Raw genomic sequence first — 24,460 nt, forward strand, 5'->3', positions numbered from 1 at the left:
ATTTATAACTGGCACAGTCGTAGAACACAAACAGTTGTGATGGAAGAAGGTTTTCTTTTATTGGAGGTATGTGACCAGCAGTACCCTGCAGTAATCACTACTGGTACTACTGCTCGTAAATGATTTGGAGGAGAAAGTAGGTGTGTGATTTATGGATGACAAAAAAATTGGGAAAACTTAAGATAGTATAGAGGATTGCCAGAGGTTACAGCAGGATACAGATAGGCTGGAGACTTGAGTGGAGAAATGCCAGATGGAATTTAATCCAGACAAATGTGAGGTGATACATTTTGGAAGATGTAGTGTAAGGAGGTATACAATAAACGGCAGAACCATTAGCAGCATCAACATACAGAGGGAGCTAGATGTACAAGTTCATATTTCTTTGAGAGGGGCAACATAAGTGGATAAGATTGTCAAGGCATGGAGTATAAAAATTGGCAATCATGTCAGCTGTAGAGAACGTTAATTAGATCATATTTTGAAAACTGTGTACTGTTCTGGTCACCATACTAACAGAAGGATGTGGAGGCTTTGGAGAAGATACAAAAATGGTTTGCTAGGAAGTTGCTTGGTATGGAGGGTATTAGTTATGAGGAGAGATTGGGCAAACTTGGTTTGTTTTCACTTGAACATCAAAGGATAAGGGGCGATGTGATAGACATGAGACGCATGGATAGAATGGAAAGCCAGAGTCTTTTTCCCAGGCTAATAGAAATGTCAATTACTAGGGGGTGTAGGTTTAAAGTAAAAGGGAGTAAGTTTAAAGGAGACGTGAGAGACAAGTCTTTCATAGAAGGTGGTGGCCGGAATGCTCTACCAGAGCAAGTGTGGAGACAAATACAATCGCAATGCTGAACAGGCATCTGGGCAGATATACGAATAGCAGGGAATAGAGGGTACAGTCCATGTAAGAGGCAAAAGGGTTTTAGTTTAGAAAGGCATCATGTATCAGTGCAGTCTTGGAGGGTTGAAGGACCTGTTGCTTTGCTGTACTGTTCTTTATTCTCTTTGTACTTTTGTTACTTAAAGAATGCTTCTGCACTTTAGCAATGTACTTTGGGCTGCTCCAGCAACAATCATTGTGATAACTGTAGTAAGGTCACTTTGTGCGCAGGGACACATACCCATCTCATCAAGTGAACCAAGCTACATAGAACATAGAAACGTACAGCACAGAACAGGCCCTTTGGCCCATGATGTTGTGCTGAGGATTAATCCTAATGTAAAATAAAATAACCTAACCTAGACAACCCTCAATTCACTGAGGAGAAAGTGAGCTCTGCAGATGCTGGAGATCAGAGCTAAAAATATGTTGCTGGAAAAGCGCAGCAGGTCAGGCAGCATCCAAGGAGCAGGAAATTCAACGTTTCGGGCATAAGCCCTTCATCAGGCTTCACTGTTGTCCATGTGCATGTCCAGCAGTCACTTAAATGTCTCTAATGACTCTGCTTCCACCACCACAGCTGGCAATGCATTCCATGCATTCATAACTTTCTGAATAAAGAACCCTCCTCTGATGTCTCCTCCATAACTTTCTCCTAATATCTTAAAAGTATCTCAAGTATTTTGCTTGCTGTGAAGTGTTCACTGACTCTGACCTTTCTTGGATGCTTGCAGCGTTTCTGCCTTGCTTTTTGTGAATTGCCCCCTCAGCCAGAAATACTCGGTTCACATTACTACTATTTTGCCAAGCCATTTAGCTCAGGTACAAAGCACTGGTGTCAACAGGCCTGTGTCCGGTCAAGGGGAGTACGCTTTGTTGAAGAGATCCCAACACAGTAAATCAAGTGAAGCCTCACGCATCAGTCGAAGCCCTGCTCAGGGTGGTCAGAGTCAAAATCCTCCACTGATCAGAGGTAAGTCTTCACTCTTTTTGCCCTTGGTTGTTTTACTCTTGGAATGAATGAACTCCAGGCATTACAAAAGGTGGAAGTGGGTGGAACAACTATTACCATTGGTTCAGGTAGAGATGTTTCCTGAGCAAATGAGTAGACTGCAGAGAGGATGTACAAGGTTAGTGATGTCGCTTGTTAGTCTGGGTAATGAAGCATCATATTGGGCTTGAAATGTTAACTTATTTTTCTTTCCACAGATGTTGTCAGACCTGCTGAATTTATCTGGAACTTTCAGCTCCTCTTTCTAAAATCTGCAGGGTAATGTTTTAAACAAGAGTTCAAGTAGGAAAAATTAAATCTACATGTAGAAATAAAGAACAAGGATAGCAATAGGAGACATCATATTTAGAAAATTGAACACGCAGCTCAAAACATGGTTTGCAAAAAGCTTGAGTTGGAGTATCGCTTTGCTTGAATGAATGATTTTTTGGAAGGAATACCTTGTGAAATATGAAGGAGTGTGAGAAGGATCAGTTTCACAGAAAACTATCATAAGTAATGAATTACTGACTGGATGAACAAAGAACTAGCAAATCATAATTAGGAAAAAGCAGAGACTCTGGACATAGCACATTTTAACAGGAAACAGGTTGGTAAGAGATGTTAAGGTGGGAATATTTCAAGGCAAAAGAGGAAGGGAAGAAAGAGAATATCAATATTGGGTAGCTTGAAAATTGAAGGAAGACACTGGCAAATGAAAGGAATGACAAAGAACACAGCGGTATGTAAAGATTAGAATCATACAGTACGGAAACATACCCTTCATACAAAAACATAACCAGTTCATAGCAAACATAACCAAACTAAACTACTCCCATCTGCCTGCTCCTGACCCATATCCCTCCAAACCATTCTTATTCATGAACTTATCCAAGTGTCTTTTAAATGTTGTAACTATGCCCACAATGATCACTTTCTCAAGAAGTTCATTCCACAAGCGAACCACCGTGTGCAAAAGAAATGCCCATGTCTTTTTTAAAAATTGATCTCCTTTTACCTTAAAAATGTGCCCCCCAGTTTTAAATCCACTATTCTAGTGAAAAGACACCTATTATCCCTAACTATACTTCTCATGATGTTATAAATCTATACAAAGTCACTCTCAACCTCCTATACTCCACTGAAAAAGTCCCAGCCTTTCTTTAGAACTCAAACCTTCTTTATCCAGCAACTTCCTTGTAAATCTCCTCTGGACTCTCTCCAGCTTAGTAATATCTTCCAATAACTGGATGACCAGAAATGGACACAGTGCTGCGAAGAGGCCTCACTAATATCCTGGACAACCCTAATATGACTTCACAACGCTAAGAACTTGTTTCAGGGCAAAGCATACATAATGGCATGCCATCGGTTACAGAATGTTTTAGTAGTAGCTATATATGTTTCCAGCCAATTTAGGAAAAAAGGAACTTACAGATTGTTGATTTTGTACAGGTGTAACCACATTCTTGTCTCTCCAGTCAAATTTTGGCGGCAATGCTGGCTTCTTGGTATCCTTAAAAACTGATATATATTTGGGAAGTTGCACTGATCTTGAACTCAAATATGTTGCTGCAGGTTTAATTAGAAAATATTTTTTACTCCCTGTTTCATATCAATGTTTAGCAAACTGAGCATATAATTGTACAAATCGTTATACATTAGAACTTCAATCATAGATTCACCAATAAAAGTTTTGCAGTGATTTTTGACCTGCTAATTCTACTGGTTACTATATTTCATGAAATTAATTATTCATTAATTGTTCATATATATTCTATTTTCAGTCTGGTTGTATATAATCGAGGAATCTCAGCTCACAATTTAATCAGTATACATTACAGGTTAATCACTGAGATTACACAAAGTAAAAGGAGGCAGATCTTACAGTTGTGTCTATCTCAGTGTCAGTTCAAGCTCCTACAACAAATCTGTAACTAGCTGGATTCACTGTGTACTCACTCGAGCAAACAAAGGGAGTGCTTAAAAGCAAGACATAATTCACTCATCCGACATTCCATCTTCATACAGTACACATTCACCTACTCACTCCAATCAAACTAGACTATGCTTGATATTCGTTTCAGGCACAAGGAAATATCCGAGTTTGTGGAACACATCTTGGGAAGAAGTTCCCTGAATAGGAAGATTCTCATTTCAGGGTTGGGGCCAGGGGTGTGTTGGTGTGAGAAAGATTGAGGCCTGCCATTCCTGGACAGAAAGTGGTGACAGTCACAGGAACAGCATAGGGCTGAAGCAGGCTTATTGTCCCTAGTTGAGTTGTTAAATATTAGGCTCTGAATATGTGTTGCTGGAAAAGCGCAGCAGGTCAGGCAGCATCCAAGGAACAGGAGATTCGACGTTTCGGGCATAAGCCCTTCTTCAGGAATGCCCGAAATGTCGAATTTCCTGTTCCTCGGATGCTGCCTGACCTGCTGCGCTTTTCCAGCAACACATTTTCAGCTCTGATCTCCAGCATCTGCAGTCCTCACTTTCTCCTCAAATATTAGGTTCTCTCAGGGTCACCCCTCACAGCCTCTCACTAATCTTTCCACCCAATCCCTATGCCCCTCTACTCACCCTAATTGTCTCTCATATGCACCATGTCAATCCAAGCCCCTGCACCCACGATCAACACAACCCAATATCTCCTATACCAATTTATACCAACACATGAACTCCACTCATTAACATGGCCTAATCTAACCTCTACACAAACTTAACATCAACTCATGCCAAGCTGCCACCACCCTTCACTTTTTATAATCAAACCTTCCATGCTAACTCTCTCAGTATTCACCATGGGTAGAGCTCGAGAACCATGGTCAGATGAAATTAAGTTTTGAATTTCAATAACAGACTTCATGATATAAAGATGTCACTCATTCACTGCAACTGAATCGCCTTAGCTACATAATCACTTAAATATTTGTATTCACAATGGCACAAAAATAGCTAATCCTCGAATAATTTCTTGGAGCTGTCAAGCGAACTGTGTGGTAATGACAGATTGTGGAAACAGGCATCCAATACTCTCACACAAATTAAAGTTGAGTCAACAAAAAGATACTGATACTGCAATTTTATATCAGACGAGAAGAGAATTTTCTTTTCCAAAATTTAAAAGGCTGGAAAGCTAAATCACTCAACAGATCTACAGACCTAACGCAACGTTTACACCATTTTTATCTGTTCTCAAAATCTGCAATTCCCACACTGATCCATGCTCCAGTGAAATTGGAGTCTGTTTGTATGCAGCAATGAATTAAAACGCCTTACTGACTGTGTTTCCCCCACTGTTAATATATTCTCTTCCCTTTTCGCTACGAATGAAAATAGGGTCTGCTGGAAATAGTGATGGGACTGCAGGATCCAGTTTCATTTTGGACAGTTGCCATGATTCAGGGAGAGCTGAAAATGTGTTGCTGGAAAAGCGCAGCAGGTCAGGCAGCATCCAAGGAACAGGAAATTCGACGTTTCGGGCATAAGCCCTTCATCAGGAATGAGGAAAGTGTGTCCAGCAGGCTAAGATAAAAGGTAGGGAGGAGGGACTTGGGGGAGGGGCGATAGAGATGTGATAGGTGGAAGGAGGTCAAGGGGAGGATGATAGGCCGGAGTGGGTTGGGGGCGGAGAGGTCAGGAAGAAGATTGCAGGTTAGGAAGGCGGTGCTGAGTTTGACGGATTCAACTGAGACAAGGTGGAGGGAGAGGAAATGAGGAAACTGGAGAAATCTGAGTTCATCCCTTGTGGTTGGAGGGTTCCCAGGTGGAAGATGAGGCGCTCTTCCTCCAGTCGTCGTGTTGTTATGGTTTGGCGATGGAGGAATCCAAGGACCTGCATGTCCTTGGTGGAGTGGGAGGGGGAGTTAAAGTGTTGGGCCACGGGGTGGTTGGGTTGGTTGGTCCGGGTGTCCCAGAGGTGTTCTCTGAAACGTTCCGCAAGGGATGATTCAGGGAGAATCTAGGTTCATGAATTGGGAAGAATTAAGTGTACAGGTTTTAGATTTCCTCAGTTCATCAACTGTACTAAAGTCAAAACCAAAGAGGAAATCTTTCATGGTTGTCCAAACCCACTTGGTTCACCAATGTCCTTCAGGGAAGGAAACTGCCACCCTTACTTGCTCTGGCCTATATGTGACACAGCAATGTGGTTGATTCTTAACTGCCCTCTGGGCAATTAGGGATGCTGGCCTAGCCTGCAACATCCGTATCCCATGAATGAATAAAAAGAGAAGTTATTCAGGGTGAGGACCAGTTCAGTCAGTCGAAGGAGGAAATAACTTCTCTTTTTCAATCCTCCCACTTCCTCCAAACTAAAGGAGTTGCCATGGGCACCCGCATGGGCCCCAGCTATGCCTGCCTCTTCGTAGGATATGTGGAACAGTCCATCTTCCGCAACTACACTGGCACCACCCCCCACCTTTTCCTCCGCTACATCGATGACTGTATCGGCGCTGCCTCGTGCTCCCACGAGGAGGTTGAACAGTTCATCAACTTTACTAACACCTTCCATCCCGACCTGAAATTCACCTGGACCATCTCAGACTCCTCCCTCCCCTTCCTAGACCTCTCCATTTCTATCTCGGGCGACCGACTCAACACAGACATCTATTATAAACCGACTGACTCCCACAGCTACCTGGACTACACCTCCTCCCACCCTGCCCCCTGTAAAAATGCCATCCCATATTCCCAATTCCTTCGACTCCGCCGCATCTGCTCCCAGGAGGACCAATTCCAACACCGCACAGCCCAGATGGCCTCCTTCTTCAAGGACCGCAGATTCCCCCCAGACGTGATCGACGATGCCCTCCACCGCATCTCCTCCACTTCCCGCTCCTCCGCCCTTGAGCCCCGCTCCTCCAACCGCCACCAAGACAGAACCCCACTGGTTCTCACCTACCACCCCACCAACCTCCGCATACAACGTATCATCCGCCGCCATTTCCGCCACCTCCAAACGGACCCCACCACCAAGGATATATTTCCCTCCCCTCCCCTATCAGCGTTCCGCAAGGACCACTCCCTTCGTGACTCCCTCGTCAGATCCACACCCCCCACCAACCCAACCTCCACCCCCGGCACCTTCCCCTGCAACCGCAGGAAATGTAAAACTTGCGCCCACACCTCCACACTCACTTCCCTCCAAGGCCCCAAGGGATCCTTCCATATCCGCCACAAGTTCACCTGTACCTCCACACACATCATCTATTGCATCCGCTGCACCCGATGTGGCCTCCTCTATATTGGGGAGACAGGCCGCTTACTTGCGGAACGCTTCAGAGAACACCTCCGGGCCGCCCGAACCAACCAACCCAATCACCCCGTGGCTCAACACTTTAACTCTCCCTCCCACTCCACCGAGGACATGCAGGTCCTTGGACTCCTCCACCGGCAGAACACAACAACACGACGGCTGGAGGAGGAGCGCCTCATCTTCCGCCTGGGAACCCTCCAACCACAAGGTATGAATTCAGATTTCTCCAGTTTCCTCATTTCCCCTCCCCCCACCTTGTCTCAGTCGGTTCCCTCAACTCAGCACCGCCCTCCTAACCTGCAATCCTCTTCCTGACCTCTCCGCCCCCACCCCACTCCGGCCTATCACCCTCACCTTGACCTCCTTCCACCTATCCCACCTCCATCGCCCCTCCCCCTAGTCCCTCCTCCCTACCCTTTATCTTAGCCTGCTTGGCTCTCTCTCTCTCTTATTCCTGATGAAGGGCTTATGCTCGAAACGTCGAATTCTCTATTCCTGAGATGCTGCCTGGCCTGCTGTGCTTTGACCAGCAACACATTTGCAGCTGTGATCTCCAGCATCTGCAGACCTCATTTTTTACTCGCAGACTTTAGGACAGGCAACAACGCAAAATGTCTGAGCAGAGGCTGATAGCCAATTTCAGTACCCATAGGGATGGTCTCAACTGGGACCTTGGGTTCATGTCACCCTGCTGCACTAAACACTCTCTCTCACACACACACATATTCCTACAGACCCATACACTCATGCAGACTCTCATATATAAGCTCAATCTCATATACTTACACATATACAACCACACACCTTTTCACAAACTTATACCCCTTAACAATCACACACGTACTGTCTCATAGACACTCATATTACCCCCCCCCCCCCACACACACACACACACAAACACACACACACAAGGTTGTGAGGTGAACTTGTACTTGCAGAATTGCATTTTACTTTGATCAAAAACTGCTTATATCCATGTAAGATTCTGTAAATCCCTTTTTTAGATTAGAATCAATCTGAACATTGGAGCACAGACAGCATCACACAGGGCACTATCTGAGATGCATTATCTGAAATGACATGGCACCTATTGTTAAAGTTTACTCGAGAATGTAACTTTCTGGGATTTACATATGAAAGAACTGAAACCGACATGGTCATTCTAAAAGATGAGAGACTTAACAAACAATCTAAGTCTTTCTCAATATATCATTTCAGTTACATCACATTGTAAACTTTTGCTATAAATTCTGTGTCTTACGATCTTATACTCCACAACCACCTGATGAAGGAGCAGTGCTCCGAAAGTTAGTGCTTCCAAATATACTTATTGGACTATAACCTGGTGTTGTGTGATTTTTAACTTTGTACACCCCAGTCCAACACCAGCACCTCCACATTACAAGAACTGAATTTTTAAATTTTAATTTTTTTTTACAACCGGTTACATTGTTATATCATTCCAATATGATTTAGGAACTACATGTTCATCTACATGTAGACACAAGTCTCCAGAGTTCCACACAACTCACTACTTCACTACAATCTGTGCATTGAACAATGTACCGATCACAATACACAATGTACTCTGAGAAATATATCCAATGATGTTCCAGCATTGGAATTTAAAATTGTTTCAAAATTCTGTTAACCAAAATGCATAACAAACATAATTAATGTTAATTATTCAAAATTTAGTACATTGCACCCAAGAATTGTAGGCTTTAAGTATCAATATGCATGCCAAGAAATGTTACAAGACATTACCTCTAAATACTTGAGGTGGGATATCGGAGAACTGGTTGATTCCATAAGTAGCAAAGCCACTTTCATTCAGGAAGATTGAAGAAATAAGATTCAAAGAGTAGTGTCTCTGTATGCTTTCCTAGAAATAAAACAATTTTGTTTCCATTTAAAATAATTTCCATAAATTCCAAAAATGAACTTAGCTAAATATGAATAAATGTTGTTTCCTTTCTTTAGTTGTTAAATTTTTTTTTGTTTCAAAACATTGGCTTTATAAATAATAACTAGTGATAATAATTTTTAATCTTCAACTGATCTTAGATTCTTATTAGTGCAACAAGGAAATGCTAATGTAAGATTATAAATAGCTTTATTGGTTAAATTTCAAATTATGCTTCTAAATCAACATAATTACTTTTCATCTCCAATGAGAGAGACATTGTAAACAGGCAACATGAAACAATCAACAAGTGGAAAGCAAAATACTGTATATGAAACTTACAAATTAACTCCCTTCTATATACAACACACTTTAAAATGAATTGTTAAATATATATCACTGGCAATATCTTTCAGTCACAATGGACCAATTTAAACCATTTTCAATATTATATACAAAAATCTGAAATATTTATGTATTCATGAAGACTTGTACTTAACTTTCTACATTTTTATGAAATGAAAAAACAATCCTTGGAAGCATTCATTTTATTTTTCTTTATTTAATCCTTTAAATTTAATCGAAGCTTTTATTTAATCCTTAGTGTTTTTAACACTTCAAGAGCATCTGGCTCCCAATGTACCAGAAAACAAGTGAAAAGTAACATATTTAAAATAGAGCATTTTACTGAAGAATTATACGGTAGTAAAATGAGAAATAAACTGGAGAAAATAATTAGCACGCATGAAAGGAGACATTCCAAATGCTCATCAAAGTACTTTCTGAAAAATTGTGAAGTTTTTCCATTCATTGAGTACTTGCCTTTGTCAAAAGTGCATCACTTAACATTTATCAGGGTTAAATTCCATCTGCTATTGATCTTCCTATGTGACCAATCCACTTACCTGACCAGTCTAGCATCGACAGTCCTCACTTTCTCCCAAGCCATTTGTACCCTTCTGAAACCTTCCTCCTCACTGTCAACACCTCTGCCAATATTTTTGCCATCTCCCAACTTACTTAGCATCTCCCACTAACAATCTCATCCATATCATTAACAATAAGGAATGCAGCACTGACCTTCATGGTATGCAACTAGACCCAATGCCCCAGATTCTGAAACAGCCTTCTACCACCACCCTCTGCCTCCTGTCACTAAGCCAATTTTGGATCCGACTTGCCAAATTACCTGGATCCCATGAGCACTTATCACTTTTCTTGCAGGATTTTATCAAAGACTTTACTGAAATGCATATGAACTGCATCAACTGCCCCTTATCCAAACACTTAGTCACCTCAATGTAATTTGTACAATGCAAAAGATCTGAGCAGGGTTCAGTGAATATTTTGCCTCTGATTTCACCAAGGTAAGTGACAATATTGACATTTTGATTTAGTAGGAGTGTGAAATATTAAATAAGCAAAATGAGCAAGAGCATTCTGGAATTATACAAGATACTGCTTATGTCACAGCTGGATTTTAAAATACAGTTCTGCTCTACAAAGAGTGCAGAAGGGATTTACAAGAATGGGCCCCTTATCTAAGGAAGGACATGCTGGCCTTGTAGCTGGGTTAGAGGAGGTTCACTGGTATCACTCCAAGGATGAAGGACTTGCATATGAGGAGTGGTTGAAGACTCTGGGTACTCAATGGGGTTTATTGGTCACGATCAAATGTCAGAACAGAGTCAGCTGGCTGAATTACCCAATTTTGCTCCTTTATCGTATGTCTTATGTTGCCAGGCCTTGGAAGTTGCAGTTATGAGGAAAGATCGGGTAGACTGAGGTTGTTTCCTTACAATGGAGGAGACTGCCAGGCAACTTTATTATAAAATAATGAGCTTGGATAGAGCGGACAGCAAGTTGTTTTCACACCTCGTGAAGAGGTTAATTACCAGGTGGCACACATTTAAGATGCTTGGTAGAAGGATTAGAGGAGTCATGAGGAGAAACATTTTTCAGAAGGTGAACTCACTGCTAGCTTAGTGGTTGAGATGGAAACCGTCAACTGACTGAAAAGGAACGTGGATCTGCACTTGAAGTACTGTAACAAGCAAGACTATGGATAGCGTGCTGCTGAGTAGGAATAGAATGGATAGTTAGTTTATTCAGCTAGTGCAGACACAATATGATAAGTCGAGTCTTTTGGGGCTGTAGTGTTTCTATCGTGCTTTCCCTTTCAGTTCTGATAACTTGAAACCATTTGTGCAAACTCTCACAACTTGGGAGACTTCATAAGCTAAGCTGCTTTTCTGCTAGAGTCAAAATATTCTCCTGAGCAGAATAAAAACCAAAAGAACTGAAGCTGTAAGTCAGAAACAAAAACAGAAATTGCTAGAAAGGCTGAGCAGGTCTGGCAACTCAGATGTCGCTTCACAGATCCTAATGTTTCAGGTCCTGAAACGTTAACTCTGATTTTTAATCACAGATGCTGCCAGACCTGCTGAGCTTTTACAGTAAATTTCTGTTTTTGCTTCTGAAATGAATACCTGATTCTTCTGCCAGGATGAAACTGAAATATGATTCTTCCGAAAGGAATTAAACTATCGCCTGATTTTGTTTTGATTTATGTCATAAATTGAGCAATATAAACATTCAATAAGAAAACACCACAGGTATCTGTGCTTGGCACTTAACATGTAGGAGAAAGTGAGGGCTGCAGATGCTGGATATGTAGTCGAGAGTCGAGAGTGTGTGCTGGACAAGCACATCAGGACAGGCAGCATCCAAGAAGAAGGAGAATCGACATTTCAGGAATAAGCCCTTCATTAGCAATTGAACATACAACATAGAACAGTACAGCACAGGAACAGGCCCTTCAGCCCTCTGTTGTGCTGAACATGACAGCAAATTAAACTAATCCCTTCTGTATGCCCTTGGTCCATACTCTGCATATTCATGTATCCATCAAAAAGTCTCTTAAAAGCCCTCTCGTATCAGCCGCCACAATCACCTCGGCAGCATGTTCCAGACTCCTGCCTCTCTCTCTGTAAGAAAAAACTTGCACCTCACATCTCCTTTGTACTTTCCCGCTCTCACTTGAATGCAGGGCCCTAGTTTCAGACATCGCAACTCCAGCAAAAAGATTCTGACAATCAACCATATGTACACATTTCATAATCTTATAGACTTCTATCAAGCCTTCTTTCAGCCTTGTGAGATATTGTATTCATTTTACCAACTCACTCACAAGTGCACTGTTTATTATACTGCATTTCCATTCATTCATAAAACTGTGTCTTTATAGTACATTTTACTAATACAAGATAAACTAAGTTAAAACATCCCTTCCAACTCATTACTGCTTACTTACACCTTTTAATTCTTATTGGTCCCATGCTGCAAGCAGTGTTTGGACCTGTCTCTGAGTAAAGACTACCCCTTAGTAAGTATTAATTATGTAACCTACTCAAAACAATGCCATCCTTACCATCATGTCTCCATAACATTTGAAAATATGGGAAGATTATAATATTATTACCTTCAGAGTAGTGTCAGCGACTAGTCAGTTTCAAGGATGTCCCCACTGATTCTGCTGACTACACCAAGTTGTGGGATAGTTTCGACAGAAATCAGTGAGTGGCAAAAAATAGGCACTTTATTGAGCATCAGCAGTCGCACAGTTTGAGGCATTGATGGAATTCGAAGTACAGTTTTTAACAGCAATAATACCTGAATAACCATCTCTTGGGACCTGAACAGATTGCAAATCATCAAATAGTTTCCTCCGCTAGCATGTAATGTTTAAACAGATACTAAATAGGGCTGCTACCCACTTTAAGAAACTTACTGTTAAAACAGCACTTCCATGAAACTGGATGAATGAATGCCAATAGTAAATGAAATCTTATGACCAAGCTGAAGATCAGTTTAATATCCTGTATACTTTCATTTAGAGCATAGAATACAGAACATTACAGCACAGTGCAGGCCCTTCGGCCCTTGATGTTGCATCAACCTGTGAAATTAATCTGATGCCCATCTAACCTACACCATTCCATTATTATCCATAAATGTCCAATGCCCATTTAAATGCCATTAATGTCGGCGAGTCTACTACTGTTGCAGGCAGGCCTCTACTTCTCTGAGTGAAGAAACTATCCCTGATATCTGTCCTAAATCTATTACCCCTCAATTTACAGCTAAATCCCTTTGTATTAGCCTTCACCACCTGAGGAAAAAGGCTGTCACTGACCACCCTATCTAACCCTCTGATTATCTTATACGTCTTGATTAAGTCACCTCTCAACCTTCTTCTCTCCAATGAAAGCAGCCTCAGTTCCGTCAGCATGTCCTCATTAGACCTTCCTTCCATACCAAGCAATATCCTAATAAATATACATAGGGAATCTAATCTAAATCTCCTCTGAATCCATGCCAAAGCTTCCACATCCTTCCTATAATGCAGTGACCAGAACTATACGCAATACTCCAGATGTGGCCTCACCAGTGTCTTGTACAGCTGAAGCATGACCTCATGGCTCCGAAACTCAATCCCCTTACCAATAATTGCCAACAAACCATATGCCTTCCTAACAATCCTATCAATCTGGGTGGCAACTTTCAGGGATTTATGCACCTGGACACACAGATCTCACTGTTCATCTACACTGCCAAGAGTTTTACCACTGGCCCAGCACTCTACATTCCTGTTACTTCTTTCAAAGTGAACTACCTCACACTTTTCCACATTAAACTCCATTTGCCACTTCTCAGCCCAGCTCTGCATCTTATCTATGTCCCTCTGTAACCCACAACATCCTTCAGTACTATCTACAACTCTGCCTACCTTAGTGTCATCTGGAAATTTACTAACTCTTCCTTCTATGCTCACTTCCAGATCATTTATAAATATGTAAAACAACAGTGGCTTTAAAACAGATCCTTGCGGCACACCACTGGTAACTGAACTCCAGGATTAACATTTCCCATCAACCTCCACCCTCTGTTTTCTTTCAACTAGACAAATTCTGATCCAAACCGCTAAATCACCTATAATCCTGAAACTCCGTATTTTGTGTAATAGCCTATCGTGTGGAACCTTATCAAAAACCTTACTAAAATCTATATACAGAGGAACCTCAATTATCCTGATAACAATTATCCAAATTTCAGATTATCCGAAGAAGATCTCAAGATCCCTATAGAAATATTACATCAAAGACATGTTTCCAAAACTGATTGTGTCTTTTGTTTATTATGATTAAAATGAACTCAGCTTGCTGAAATGCTGCTGAGAACAGTCCCGGACATCAATGGGAGCCCAGGCACCATCTCCAAATGACTGACCGCCGGCCCACCCTCTCTCTCTCTCTTCCCACACATTTCCTGAAGTTCTACACAGGGGTGTACTTGAATCCCCTCCTTCCCCAGATAATCTTTCCAACATTGTCCTGTACAGAGCAAAAGTGGAACCTGCCAAAACGTTGCAGTAAATCGTAATGTGCACACTCGGTTGCACTATTTGGAGACTCACCCCACAAAGGCAATAGCAGTCTTACTGTTGGTGTCCAGTACAGCTGCCCTGGAGGGGCGGCGGGAGGGGGAATGGGGGGCTCACGGGGGCTGACAGGAGTGGGGAGGCCAGGACGGCTGGGTCACGGATGGGGGTGGGGTGAAGGAGCGGTGCCGGATGGGGTTGGGGGTGGGCAGGTGATGGAGGTGAGACTGGACGGGCTTGGGGGGCAATGTTGGACAGTGTTGGAGGGTGGGGGGTCGGTGTTAGATGAGATTACTTACAGTGTGGAAATAGGCCCTTCAGCCCAACAAGTCCACACCAACCCTCCGAAGAGCAACCCACCCAGACCCATTCCCCTACATTTACCCCTTCACCTAACATTACGGGCAATTTAGCATGGCCAATTCACCTAACCTGCACATCTCTGGACTGCAGGAGGAAACCACAGCACCCAGAGGAAACCCACGCAGACACGGGGAGAATGTGCAAACTCCACACAGACAGTTGTCCAAGGCAGGAATTGAACCCGGGTCTCTGGCGCTGTGAGGCAGCAGTGCTAATCACTGTGCCACCAGCCTCCACCACTTCCTCTGGTAGCTCATTCCATATAGGCACCATGCTCTGCATGAGAAAGTTGCCCCTTCGATTCCTTTTTTTAAATCTTTCCCCCTCACTATGCTCTCTATGTTAGATTACTTACTGAAGTAAGGACGGGGTTGGGGGGGGCGGTGTTGGATGGGGTTGGGGTTTCCTGCTGCCTAGTCTCCTGAACTGGGAGCGGACTTAACAGAAAACTCCAAGCCCCAAAGGAGAGGCACTGAATCAATTAACCAAATAATAAATTATCTGAATGAAATAGCGCCTGCCCATCTCATTCAGATAATCAAGATTCCTCTGTACACCACATCAACCACTTTACCTTCATCCAGCTGTTTGGTCACCTTCTTGAAGAACTCAATAAGGTCCGTTAGTCATCGGCTACCCTTCACAAAACCGTGTTGAATATCCCTAATCAAATTGTTCCTTTCCGGATGATTATAAACCCTATCTCGCATAACCTTTTCCAAATCTTACCCATAACCGGAGTAATTCTCACTGGCCTATAATTACCAGGGTTGTCCCGACTCCCCTTCTTAAACAAGGGAGCAACATTTCCAACCTCCAGTCTTCTGGAACTACTCCTGTCAACAATAATGACATAAAGATCGAAGCCAAAGGCTCTGCAATTTCCTCCCAGGCTTCCCAGAGAATCCAAGGATAAATCCCATCTGGCCCAGGGGTCTTATCTATATTCAGATCTTCCAAAATTGCTAAGACCTCCTCTTTGTCGACTGCAATCACATCTAATCTTGTAGCCTGTACCGCTAACATTGCCCTTTTCCAATGTGAATACTGCTGAAAAATATTCATTAAATACTTCCCCATGTCTTCAGATTCCACACACAACTACCCACTAGTCATTCTTCTCTAGTTGTTCTTTTATTCCTGATATACCTATAGAAGGTCTTAGGGTTTTCCTTGATCCTATCTGCCATCAACTTCTCATGTTCCCTTCTGGCTCTTCTTAGCCCTCCCTTTAGAACTTTACAGGCTAACTTATAACTCTCAAGCCCCGCAAACTGAGCCTTCATGCCTCATCCTCACATAAGCCTTCTTCCTCTTAACAAGAGCTTCAACTTCTTTAGTAAACCATGGCTCCCTCTCTCGAGGACTATCTCCCTGCCTGATAGGTATATACTTATCAAGGACCCACAGTAGCTGTTCCTTGAATAAGCTCCACATTTCAAGTGTGTCCATCCCCTGTAGTCCCCTACCCCATCCTATGCATCCTAAATCTTGCCTCATCGCATCACAATTGCCTTTCCCCCTCTTTCTCTGCGGTATATATCTATCTCTACCCATTGCTATTGCAAACATAACCGATTTGTGGTCACTATCGCCAAAGTGCTCACCTACTTCCAAATTTAACACCTGGCCAGGTTCATTCCCCAGTACCAAATCCAATATGGCATCGCCCCTTGTTGGCTAGTCTACATACTGTGTCAGAAAACCCTCTAACCTTCCTGCATACATTGAACAAAAACTGACCCTTCTAAACTACTTGAACTATTGTATTCCCAGTCAATATTGAGGAAGTTAAAGTCCCCCAGAACAACTACCCTGTTACTCTCACTCCTATTGAGAATCATCTTTGCTATTCTTTCTTCGACATCCCTGGAACAATTCAGAGGCCTATAGAAGACACCCAACAGGGTGACCTTTCCTTTTCTGTTTCTAACCTCAGCCAAAACTACCCCAGTGGATGAGTCCTCACATGTTATTTCAGTTGCTGTAATCTATGCTTGATTAACAAAGTCACATCCCCATCCCCCTTTACCATCTTCTCTGTTCTTACTGAAACATCTAAATCCCGGAACCTGCAACCATCATTCCTGTCCCTCCTCCTGCCATGTCTCTGAAATGGCCACAAACATCAAAATCCCAAGAACCAACCCATGCTGCAAGTTCACCACCTTATTCCGGATGCTTCTGGCATTGAAGTACACACATTTGAAACCAACATCTTGATTGCCGGTACCCATTCGTGATCTTGCAAATCTATCCCTGACCTCACTACCCTCAACCTCCTGTACACTGGAACTACAATTCAGGTTCCCATCACCCGGCTGCATTAGTTTAAACAGCCACCCCCCCCACCCCCCGAAGAGCATTATCAAATTTCCCCCACCCCTCCCCCCATTGCTTACCCCTGTAGTACACATATAATTTCTCACTTATTTAGATCATGTAGGTTTAATATTTTTACTAACATTGCTAACTGGACAAAAGAAGCAATAATTTTAAATTATGTAAGCTCAGACCCGACAGACATTTCAATCCCATCAGGAGTAACGGCCAGCATTTAGCAAGTGCTTAAACTATCGCCTGCTCCCCCAGGATAGATGTCACGCAAACGTTTACGTACAACAGATACAACAACGTAAGACCACAGTGCTAACATTTTAACGTATGCAAGAACTGTGTATAAAGCGGTTATAGCAAAACTGCATTTTGGATTCCATCGCCTCCATGAACTGTGCTACTGCTGATACTCAATAAAAAGGCTATTTTCACCAGTCACGGATATCAGTCATTATTGAACATGATTCCATAACTTGGCACCATCAGCAGGATCACTGAGGACACTGCTGAAACTGACTGGTCATTGACACTACTCCAAAGGTCAGAAAGTTCCTACTTACTCGTGACCTAGTCCCTGAACATAATCCCAAAACCGCCGTGAGTTGGCCATTTTTTGAATCCCTATATTTGGACCTTGAGCTGAAATTGCCTACGATGCGAGAGTTTGGAAGACTATGAGTGACCTCAGTGAGCTATACTTGACCTCTAAAGGCAGGTTGGCCCCTCTTGACATAGCAGTTACAAATTTATCTTGAAGCACATTTCTCCTTAGGGAAAACCCTAACCATAATCAGGCAGAAATTCAATATTTCCAAAGGACGATAGATCCCGAGACGACATCAAACTAGTCTGGGAAGAAATCATCTGACATAAAAGCAAGAACAGAACTAAATGGTCCCTTATATTAATGGGACAAATTTGCTAAAGGAAGGAAGTCATGTCTTGATCAACCCATGATCAGGAATTAAACCACCTTAAACAAGAATTAAAAGCAGTGCAAGAACAGCTGCAAAAAGAGAGATCAAATCGTGGAAAAAATGAACTTAAAAATCAGGAGCTTGAGAAAGAAAACAAGAAACCAAAGGACAAGATAACAGTCCTGTCAGTTTCTTCCCTGGTTCTCAAGCCTGTACAGAATTTATATCTGACTATCCACGACATCCAGGAAGTGATTCAGCAAAACCAAGCTATCGTCCTTGGGAGACAGAGGTACAAAGGTGGTGGGTCGTTGAGCAGTGAAAGCAATGAGGACCATATATCCCCGACACCGTTTTTATGACCCTTTAAAATCAAGAAGGTAAAAATAGCGGTAAGACAAATGTTACAGGACGACACTGAGGTGGATGTTCCGGTAAAACAGACCGAACAATGCGCTATGCATGATGATGCGGCCCCTGAAAGTATAGACGAGTGATCTAAAGAAATGCCTCACCTAAAGAAGTGGTCTATGAAGACGTGGGAAAGCCTAGGCTGGTTAAGGGGAGTATATATGCTCTGCCCCTGGGATGGAATACAGAGTCTGAATGTCATTGTTACTAAAAGAGAAGGATGAGGCAGTCCAAGGGGGCCCTGGAGACTATGAGAAAGAGCTCCAAGCTGGCTGGTCAGCAATAAAACATTGGTTACAGCGTATAATCCACCTAAGACCAACTGGATGGAAGTCACAGCTTGCTGTCAAAAAGCTGGAGAGGAAGTCCCACAAGATGAGGAAAGGTTTAGGACGACCTGGAAAGAGTATGTAGGATTCCTAAATATGCAAGACCATAGGGACTTTGAAGGTTATCATTATGGCTTGCTGAAGTCTACTTTCGAGGCCAGACTGAGCTGACTAAAACGCTAAAGTTCACCAAACCAGACTAGGACCAGAGAGGGACTAATTATTATGAACTGGTGGACCGAGCCCACCAGCTTGACCAAGATATGAGCTCCAAACTGCAAGCACTACAGAGAGGACAAATGGAACAGACACCCCAGTAATCCCTGAAAGACCCAGGACAAACATCCAGGGAAGTGTTATGTCTGTGGGAAGGCAGAGGGGAAAAGGGCAAAGTTACCCAATAAGCAATAAAGAAGAGGAGACCCTGAAAACTGAGACTAAGACAAATCTCCTAAAGCAGTTTAAAAAGCAGGAGCTACTGAAAATGACGAAACACTGAGAGGCCACACTATTCCTTTCTACCCTCTTACAGGTTTTATGCCAGCACAGGGGTAGATGTTAACAGGATTGTATGTGACCATGAGAGCAGGTGACCTGGACATTGAGTGCCTTTTGAACACGGGAGCAGAATTAACGTGCCTAGTTCAGATGTGAGAGACCGAACTCCCGCTTGACAGGGCAGCTTACAGAGGAGGTACTGACAGGATCGAAACTAAAAGGAACCAGCTCATGCAAATTGCATTCAGCCCACCACCTTTGTATGGTTCACCCCGCCGCTCCTCAGAATGGATATCTTTCCCCAACTAAATTTGCATTTACTTTTCGATGATGGAGAGATAACATGGTCCATCAGGACCCTACAAAGGGAAGAATTAAAACACCACCCCATCTGGGCTAAAGACAAGGATGGCTGTGAGTTACTGCAAATGAACCCTACAACTTTTACAGGAACACCTCCACCTTGCACTAAACAGTACCCCAACAACTCAACGTCTATTGCAGGAATCCTCTCGATAATTCAGAGGATAGAGGAGAAAGGGAGTTTGGTAAAGACCCACAGCACCTCTAACAGCCGGGTGTGGCCTGTGCAAATGGCAAATGGGGATTGGAGATTAACTACAGATTACAGGAAAGCCAACTAACGCATTGATCAAAAGGTCCTACTTACGGCCGACCCCTCTACTATCGTCAGTGCCTTAACACCAGATGATAAATGGTTCTCAGGCATAGATATGGTCAACAGCTTCTGGTCAGTGCCTCAGCACCTGAAGTAAAGGACCTAAAGAGAGCACTCTATTCTGCATAAACATTGGGAATCACCAGTAACAGAAAACCCTTTATATTATGGCAGCGTGGGTTGGTACCTGGGACTTTGATGTTGTGGCCATTACGGAGACATGGATAGAGCAGGGACAGGAATGACTGTTGCAGGTTCCGGGATTCAAATGTTTCGGTAAGAACAGAGAAGATGGTAAAAGAGGTGGAGGTGTGGCATTATTGAATAGGAACAATATTACAGTTGTAGAAAGGGTGTTTGGGGACTCGTTAACTGAGGTAGTATGGGCTGAGGTTAGAAACAGGAAAGGAGAAGTCACCATGCTGGGAGTTTTCTATAGGCCTCCGAATAGTCCCAGAGATGTAGAGGAAAGGATAGCAAAGATGATTCTCGATAGGAGTGAGACAGGCAGAGTAGTTGTCATGGGGGACTTCAACTATCCAAATATTGATTGGGATTACTACATTATGAGTACTATAGGTGGGTCAGTTTTTGTCCAGTGTGTGCAGGAGGGCTTCCTGACAGAATGTAGACAGGCCAACAAGGGGCGAAGCCACTTTAGATTTAGTACTGGGTAACGAGCCTGGCCAGGTGTTAGATTTGGAAGTAGGTGAGCACTTTGGAGACAGCGATCACAATTTTGTCAGGTTTACTTTAGTGATGGAAAGGGATAGGTGTACTCCACTGAGCAAGATGGGGGAAGGGAAATTACGATGCAATTAGGAAAGATTTAGGAAGTGTAGAATGGCGAAGGAAACTGCAGGGGATGAGCACATTAAAAGTGTGGAGCTTATTCAAGGAAAAGCTCCTGTGTCCTACATATGTATGTACCTGTCATGCAAGGAGGAAGATATAGAACGCGTGAACCGTGGTTTACTAAGGAAGTGGAATCTCTGGTCAAGAAGAAGAAGGCTTATATTAGGACAAAATATAAAAACTCAGTTAGGGCACTTGAGGGTTACAAGGAAGTCAGGAAAGACCTAAAAAGAGAGCTCAGAAGAGCCAGGAGGAGACATGAGAAGTTGTTGGTAGATAGGGTCAGGATTAACCCTAAGGTTTTCCATTGGTATGTCAGGAATAAAAGAATGATGAGAGTTAAATTAGGGCCAATCAAGGATAATAGTGGGAAGTTGTGTGTGGAGTCCGAGGAGATAGGGAAAGCACTAAATAAATATTTTTCGACAGTGTTCACTATAGAAAATGAAAATGTTGGCAAGAAAGATACAGAGATACTTGCATCTAGACTAGAAGAGATTGAAGTTCACAAGGAAGAGGTATTAGAAATACTGCAGAGTATGAAAATAGACAAGTCTCCTGGGCCGGATGGGATCTATCCTAGGATCCTCTGGGAAGCAAGGGAAGACATTGCCAAGCCTTTGGCATTGATCTTCAAATCATCATTGTCTACAGGAATAGTGCCTGAGGACTGGAGGATAGCAAATGTGGTTCCCCTGTTCAAAAAGGGTCGTAGAGACAACCCTGGTAATTACAGACCAGTAAGTCTCATTTCACTTGTTTGTAAAGTGTTTGAAAAGGTTATAAGAGATAGGATTTATAACCATCTAGAAAAGAATAATCTGATCAGGGACAGTCAGCATGGTTTTGTGAAGGGAGGTCGTACCTAACGAATCTTGAGTTTTTTGACAAAGTGACCAAACAGGTAGATGAGAGTAAACCGGTCGATGTGGTGTATGTGGATTTCAGCAAGGGTCCCCACAGTAAGCTATTATACAAAATGCAGAGGAATGGGATTGTAGGAGACGTAGCAGTTTGGATCAGTAATTGGCTTGCTGAAAGAAAACAGAGAGTTTTAGTTGATGGAACATGTTCATCTTGGTGGCCAGTTACTAACGGCGTACCGCAAGGGTCGGTGTTGGGTCCACTGCTGTTCGTCATTTTTATAAATGACCTGGATGAGGGCTTAGAAGGGTCGGTTAGTAAATTTGCGGTTAACACTAAGGTCGGTGGAGTTGTGGATAGTGACAAAGGATGTAGTAGGTTGCAGAGAGACATAGATAGGATGAGAACTGGGCTGAGAGGTGGCAAATGGAGTTTAATGTGGATAAGTGTGAGGTGATATACTTTGGACGGAGTAATTGGAATGCAAAGTACTGGGCTAATGGTAAGATTCTTGGGAGTGCTGATGAGCAGAGAGATCTCGGTGTCCATGTACACAAATCCATGAAAGTTGCCACCCAGATTGACAGGGTTGTTAAGAAGGCATACAGTGTTTTGGCCTTTGTTAATAGAGGGATTGAGTTCTGGAACTAGGAGGTTATGCTGCAACTGTACAAAGCTCTGGTACGGCCACACTTGGAGTATTGTGTACAGTTCTGGTCACCACATTATAAGAAGGATGTGGAAGCTTTGGAAAGGGTGGAGAGGAGATTTACTAGAATGTTGCCTGGTATGGAAGGAATGTCTTACGAGGAAAGGCTGAGAGCCTTGAGGCTGTTCTTGTTAGAGAGAAGAAGGTTGAGAGGTGATTTAATAGAGACATACAAGATATTCAGAGGGTTAGATAGGGTGGACAGGGAGACCCTTTTTCCAAGTATGGGGACAGCAAACACGAGCGGTCACAACTTTAAAGTGCGGGGAGATAGGTATAAGACTGATGTCAGAGGTAGTTTCTTTATTCAGAGAGTAGTAAGGGTATGGAATGCTTTGCCTGCAAAGGTAAGTAGATTCGCCAAGTTTAAGTGCATTTAAGTCGTCATTGGACAGGCATATGGACATACATGGGTGGGATGGGCTTCAGATTAGTATGACAGGGTGGCGCAACATCAAGGGCCGAAGGGCCTGTACTGTGCTGTAATGTTCTATGTTCTATATGTTCTATGTTCTATTTGAGAAGGACAGCTATATGACAGCGGTGCTGACCCAGGAACATGGGGACAACTGAGACCTGTTGCATATTACTCAGGGCTAAAATTTTAATGTATGCAAGAACTGTGTATAAAGAGCCTAGAGCAAACACTGTACTTCAGATTTCATCGTCACCTTGAAATGTGCTACTGCTGACGCTCATTGAAGAGGCTAGTTTTGTCACTCACCAATTACAACCATTATTGAACACAATCCCACAACTTGGCGCAGTCATACTCCACTCGGAGAGATTCCATATGTTTAGAAAAGATGTTATTTAAAGGTTGTATCCTACTGTAATAAAAACATTGATTTAATGATGTAAATACTAACAATAATAAATGTGAAGGGATTCAGTGCCTTGAACTGCCTGACCTGTTGTCTATGAGCATACGTGTAAGTGACTTGTTGCTGTATATTCTGCTTGCCAACAAGCAGACACCTGGCACCACATTCAAACTGACATCAAGAAAACAATATCACAGAAACCACTAGTTTTTTGGGGACATCTTTCTTCAATGTCAGTGTACAGCACTGTTGCTTTCTTGGGGGAAAAAAACACTAGCTTCTAACTTAAACTTCTCTTTGGCTGTTTATTTTGGCTGAAAAATGCCTTTTTGGCTACTATTTTCTCACGATATTCAAATTATTTCGGTTGCCCTCTCCATACTCCTTGCTAAATAAAACGGAATATGACAAAAATATCCCACTTTGAAGAGGTTATTCGGGTTATTCATCAGGAAGGGCTCTGGCCCGAAACGTCGAATTTCCTGTTCCTTGGATGCTGCCTAACCTGCTGTGCTTTAACCAGCAACACATTTTCAGCTCTGATCTCCACCATCTGCAGACCTCACTTTTTACACACTGTGTACAGAGCCCAGGGAGATTACACAGCGGATCACCACCCAATAGTGCCACACTGTGCATAGAGCCCAGGGAGATTACACAGCGGATCACCACCTAATACTGCCACACAGTGTACCGAGGCCAGGGAGATTACACAGCGGATCACCACCTAATACTGCCACACAGTGTACAGAGCCCAGGGAGATTACACAGCGGATCACCACCCAATACTGCCACACTGTGCATAGAGCCCAGGGAGATTACACAGTGGCTCACCAGAGTTGAAAAGTGTGGTGCAGCAGGTCAGGCAGCATCTGAGGAGCAGGAAAATCGACGTTTTGGGCATAAGCCCTTCTTCAGGAATGAGGCTGGTGTGACAAGCGGCTGAGATAAAAGGTGGGGGGAGCGGTGGAATTTGGAAGGTGGTGCTGTGAATACGGTAGGTGGAAGGAGGTGAGGGCGATAGGCTGGAGAGGGGGTGGGGGCAGAGAGATCGGGAAGAAGACTTCAGGTCAAGAGGGCGGTGCTGAATCCGGGTGTTGGGACTAAGATAACTTGGGGGTGGGGCAATGAGGAATCTGGAGAAATCTATATTCATCCTGTGTGGTTGGAGGGTTCCTAGGCATGTCCTTGGCA

At 43.0% G+C, this 24,460-nt stretch overlaps 1 protein-coding gene across 3 annotated transcripts in view; it reads right to left on the bottom strand.

Annotated features, from left to right (window-relative positions):
• Nucleotides 1-24,460, bottom strand: part of ctso (cathepsin O) — a 73,958-nt gene that overhangs the window by 47,796 nt on the left and 1,702 nt on the right. For all 3 annotated transcript variants that reach the window (XR_009647073.1, XM_060851570.1, XM_060851569.1), the window contains exons 2-3: nt 8,902-9,019; nt 3,313-3,449 (exon numbers count right to left, since the gene is read on the bottom strand). Coding sequence is in view for 2 of the 3 variants with exons in the window: in XM_060851570.1 (XP_060707553.1) it covers nt 3,313-3,449; nt 8,902-9,019 (255 nt within the window). In the remaining variant the exon portion in view is untranslated. The remainder of the gene's footprint in view (nt 1-3,312; nt 3,450-8,901; nt 9,020-24,460) is intronic.

The sequence above is a fragment of the Hemiscyllium ocellatum genome, chromosome 36 (assembly GCF_020745735.1).
Source record: "Hemiscyllium ocellatum isolate sHemOce1 chromosome 36, sHemOce1.pat.X.cur, whole genome shotgun sequence".
Lineage (NCBI taxonomy): Eukaryota > Metazoa > Chordata > Chondrichthyes > Orectolobiformes > Hemiscylliidae > Hemiscyllium > Hemiscyllium ocellatum.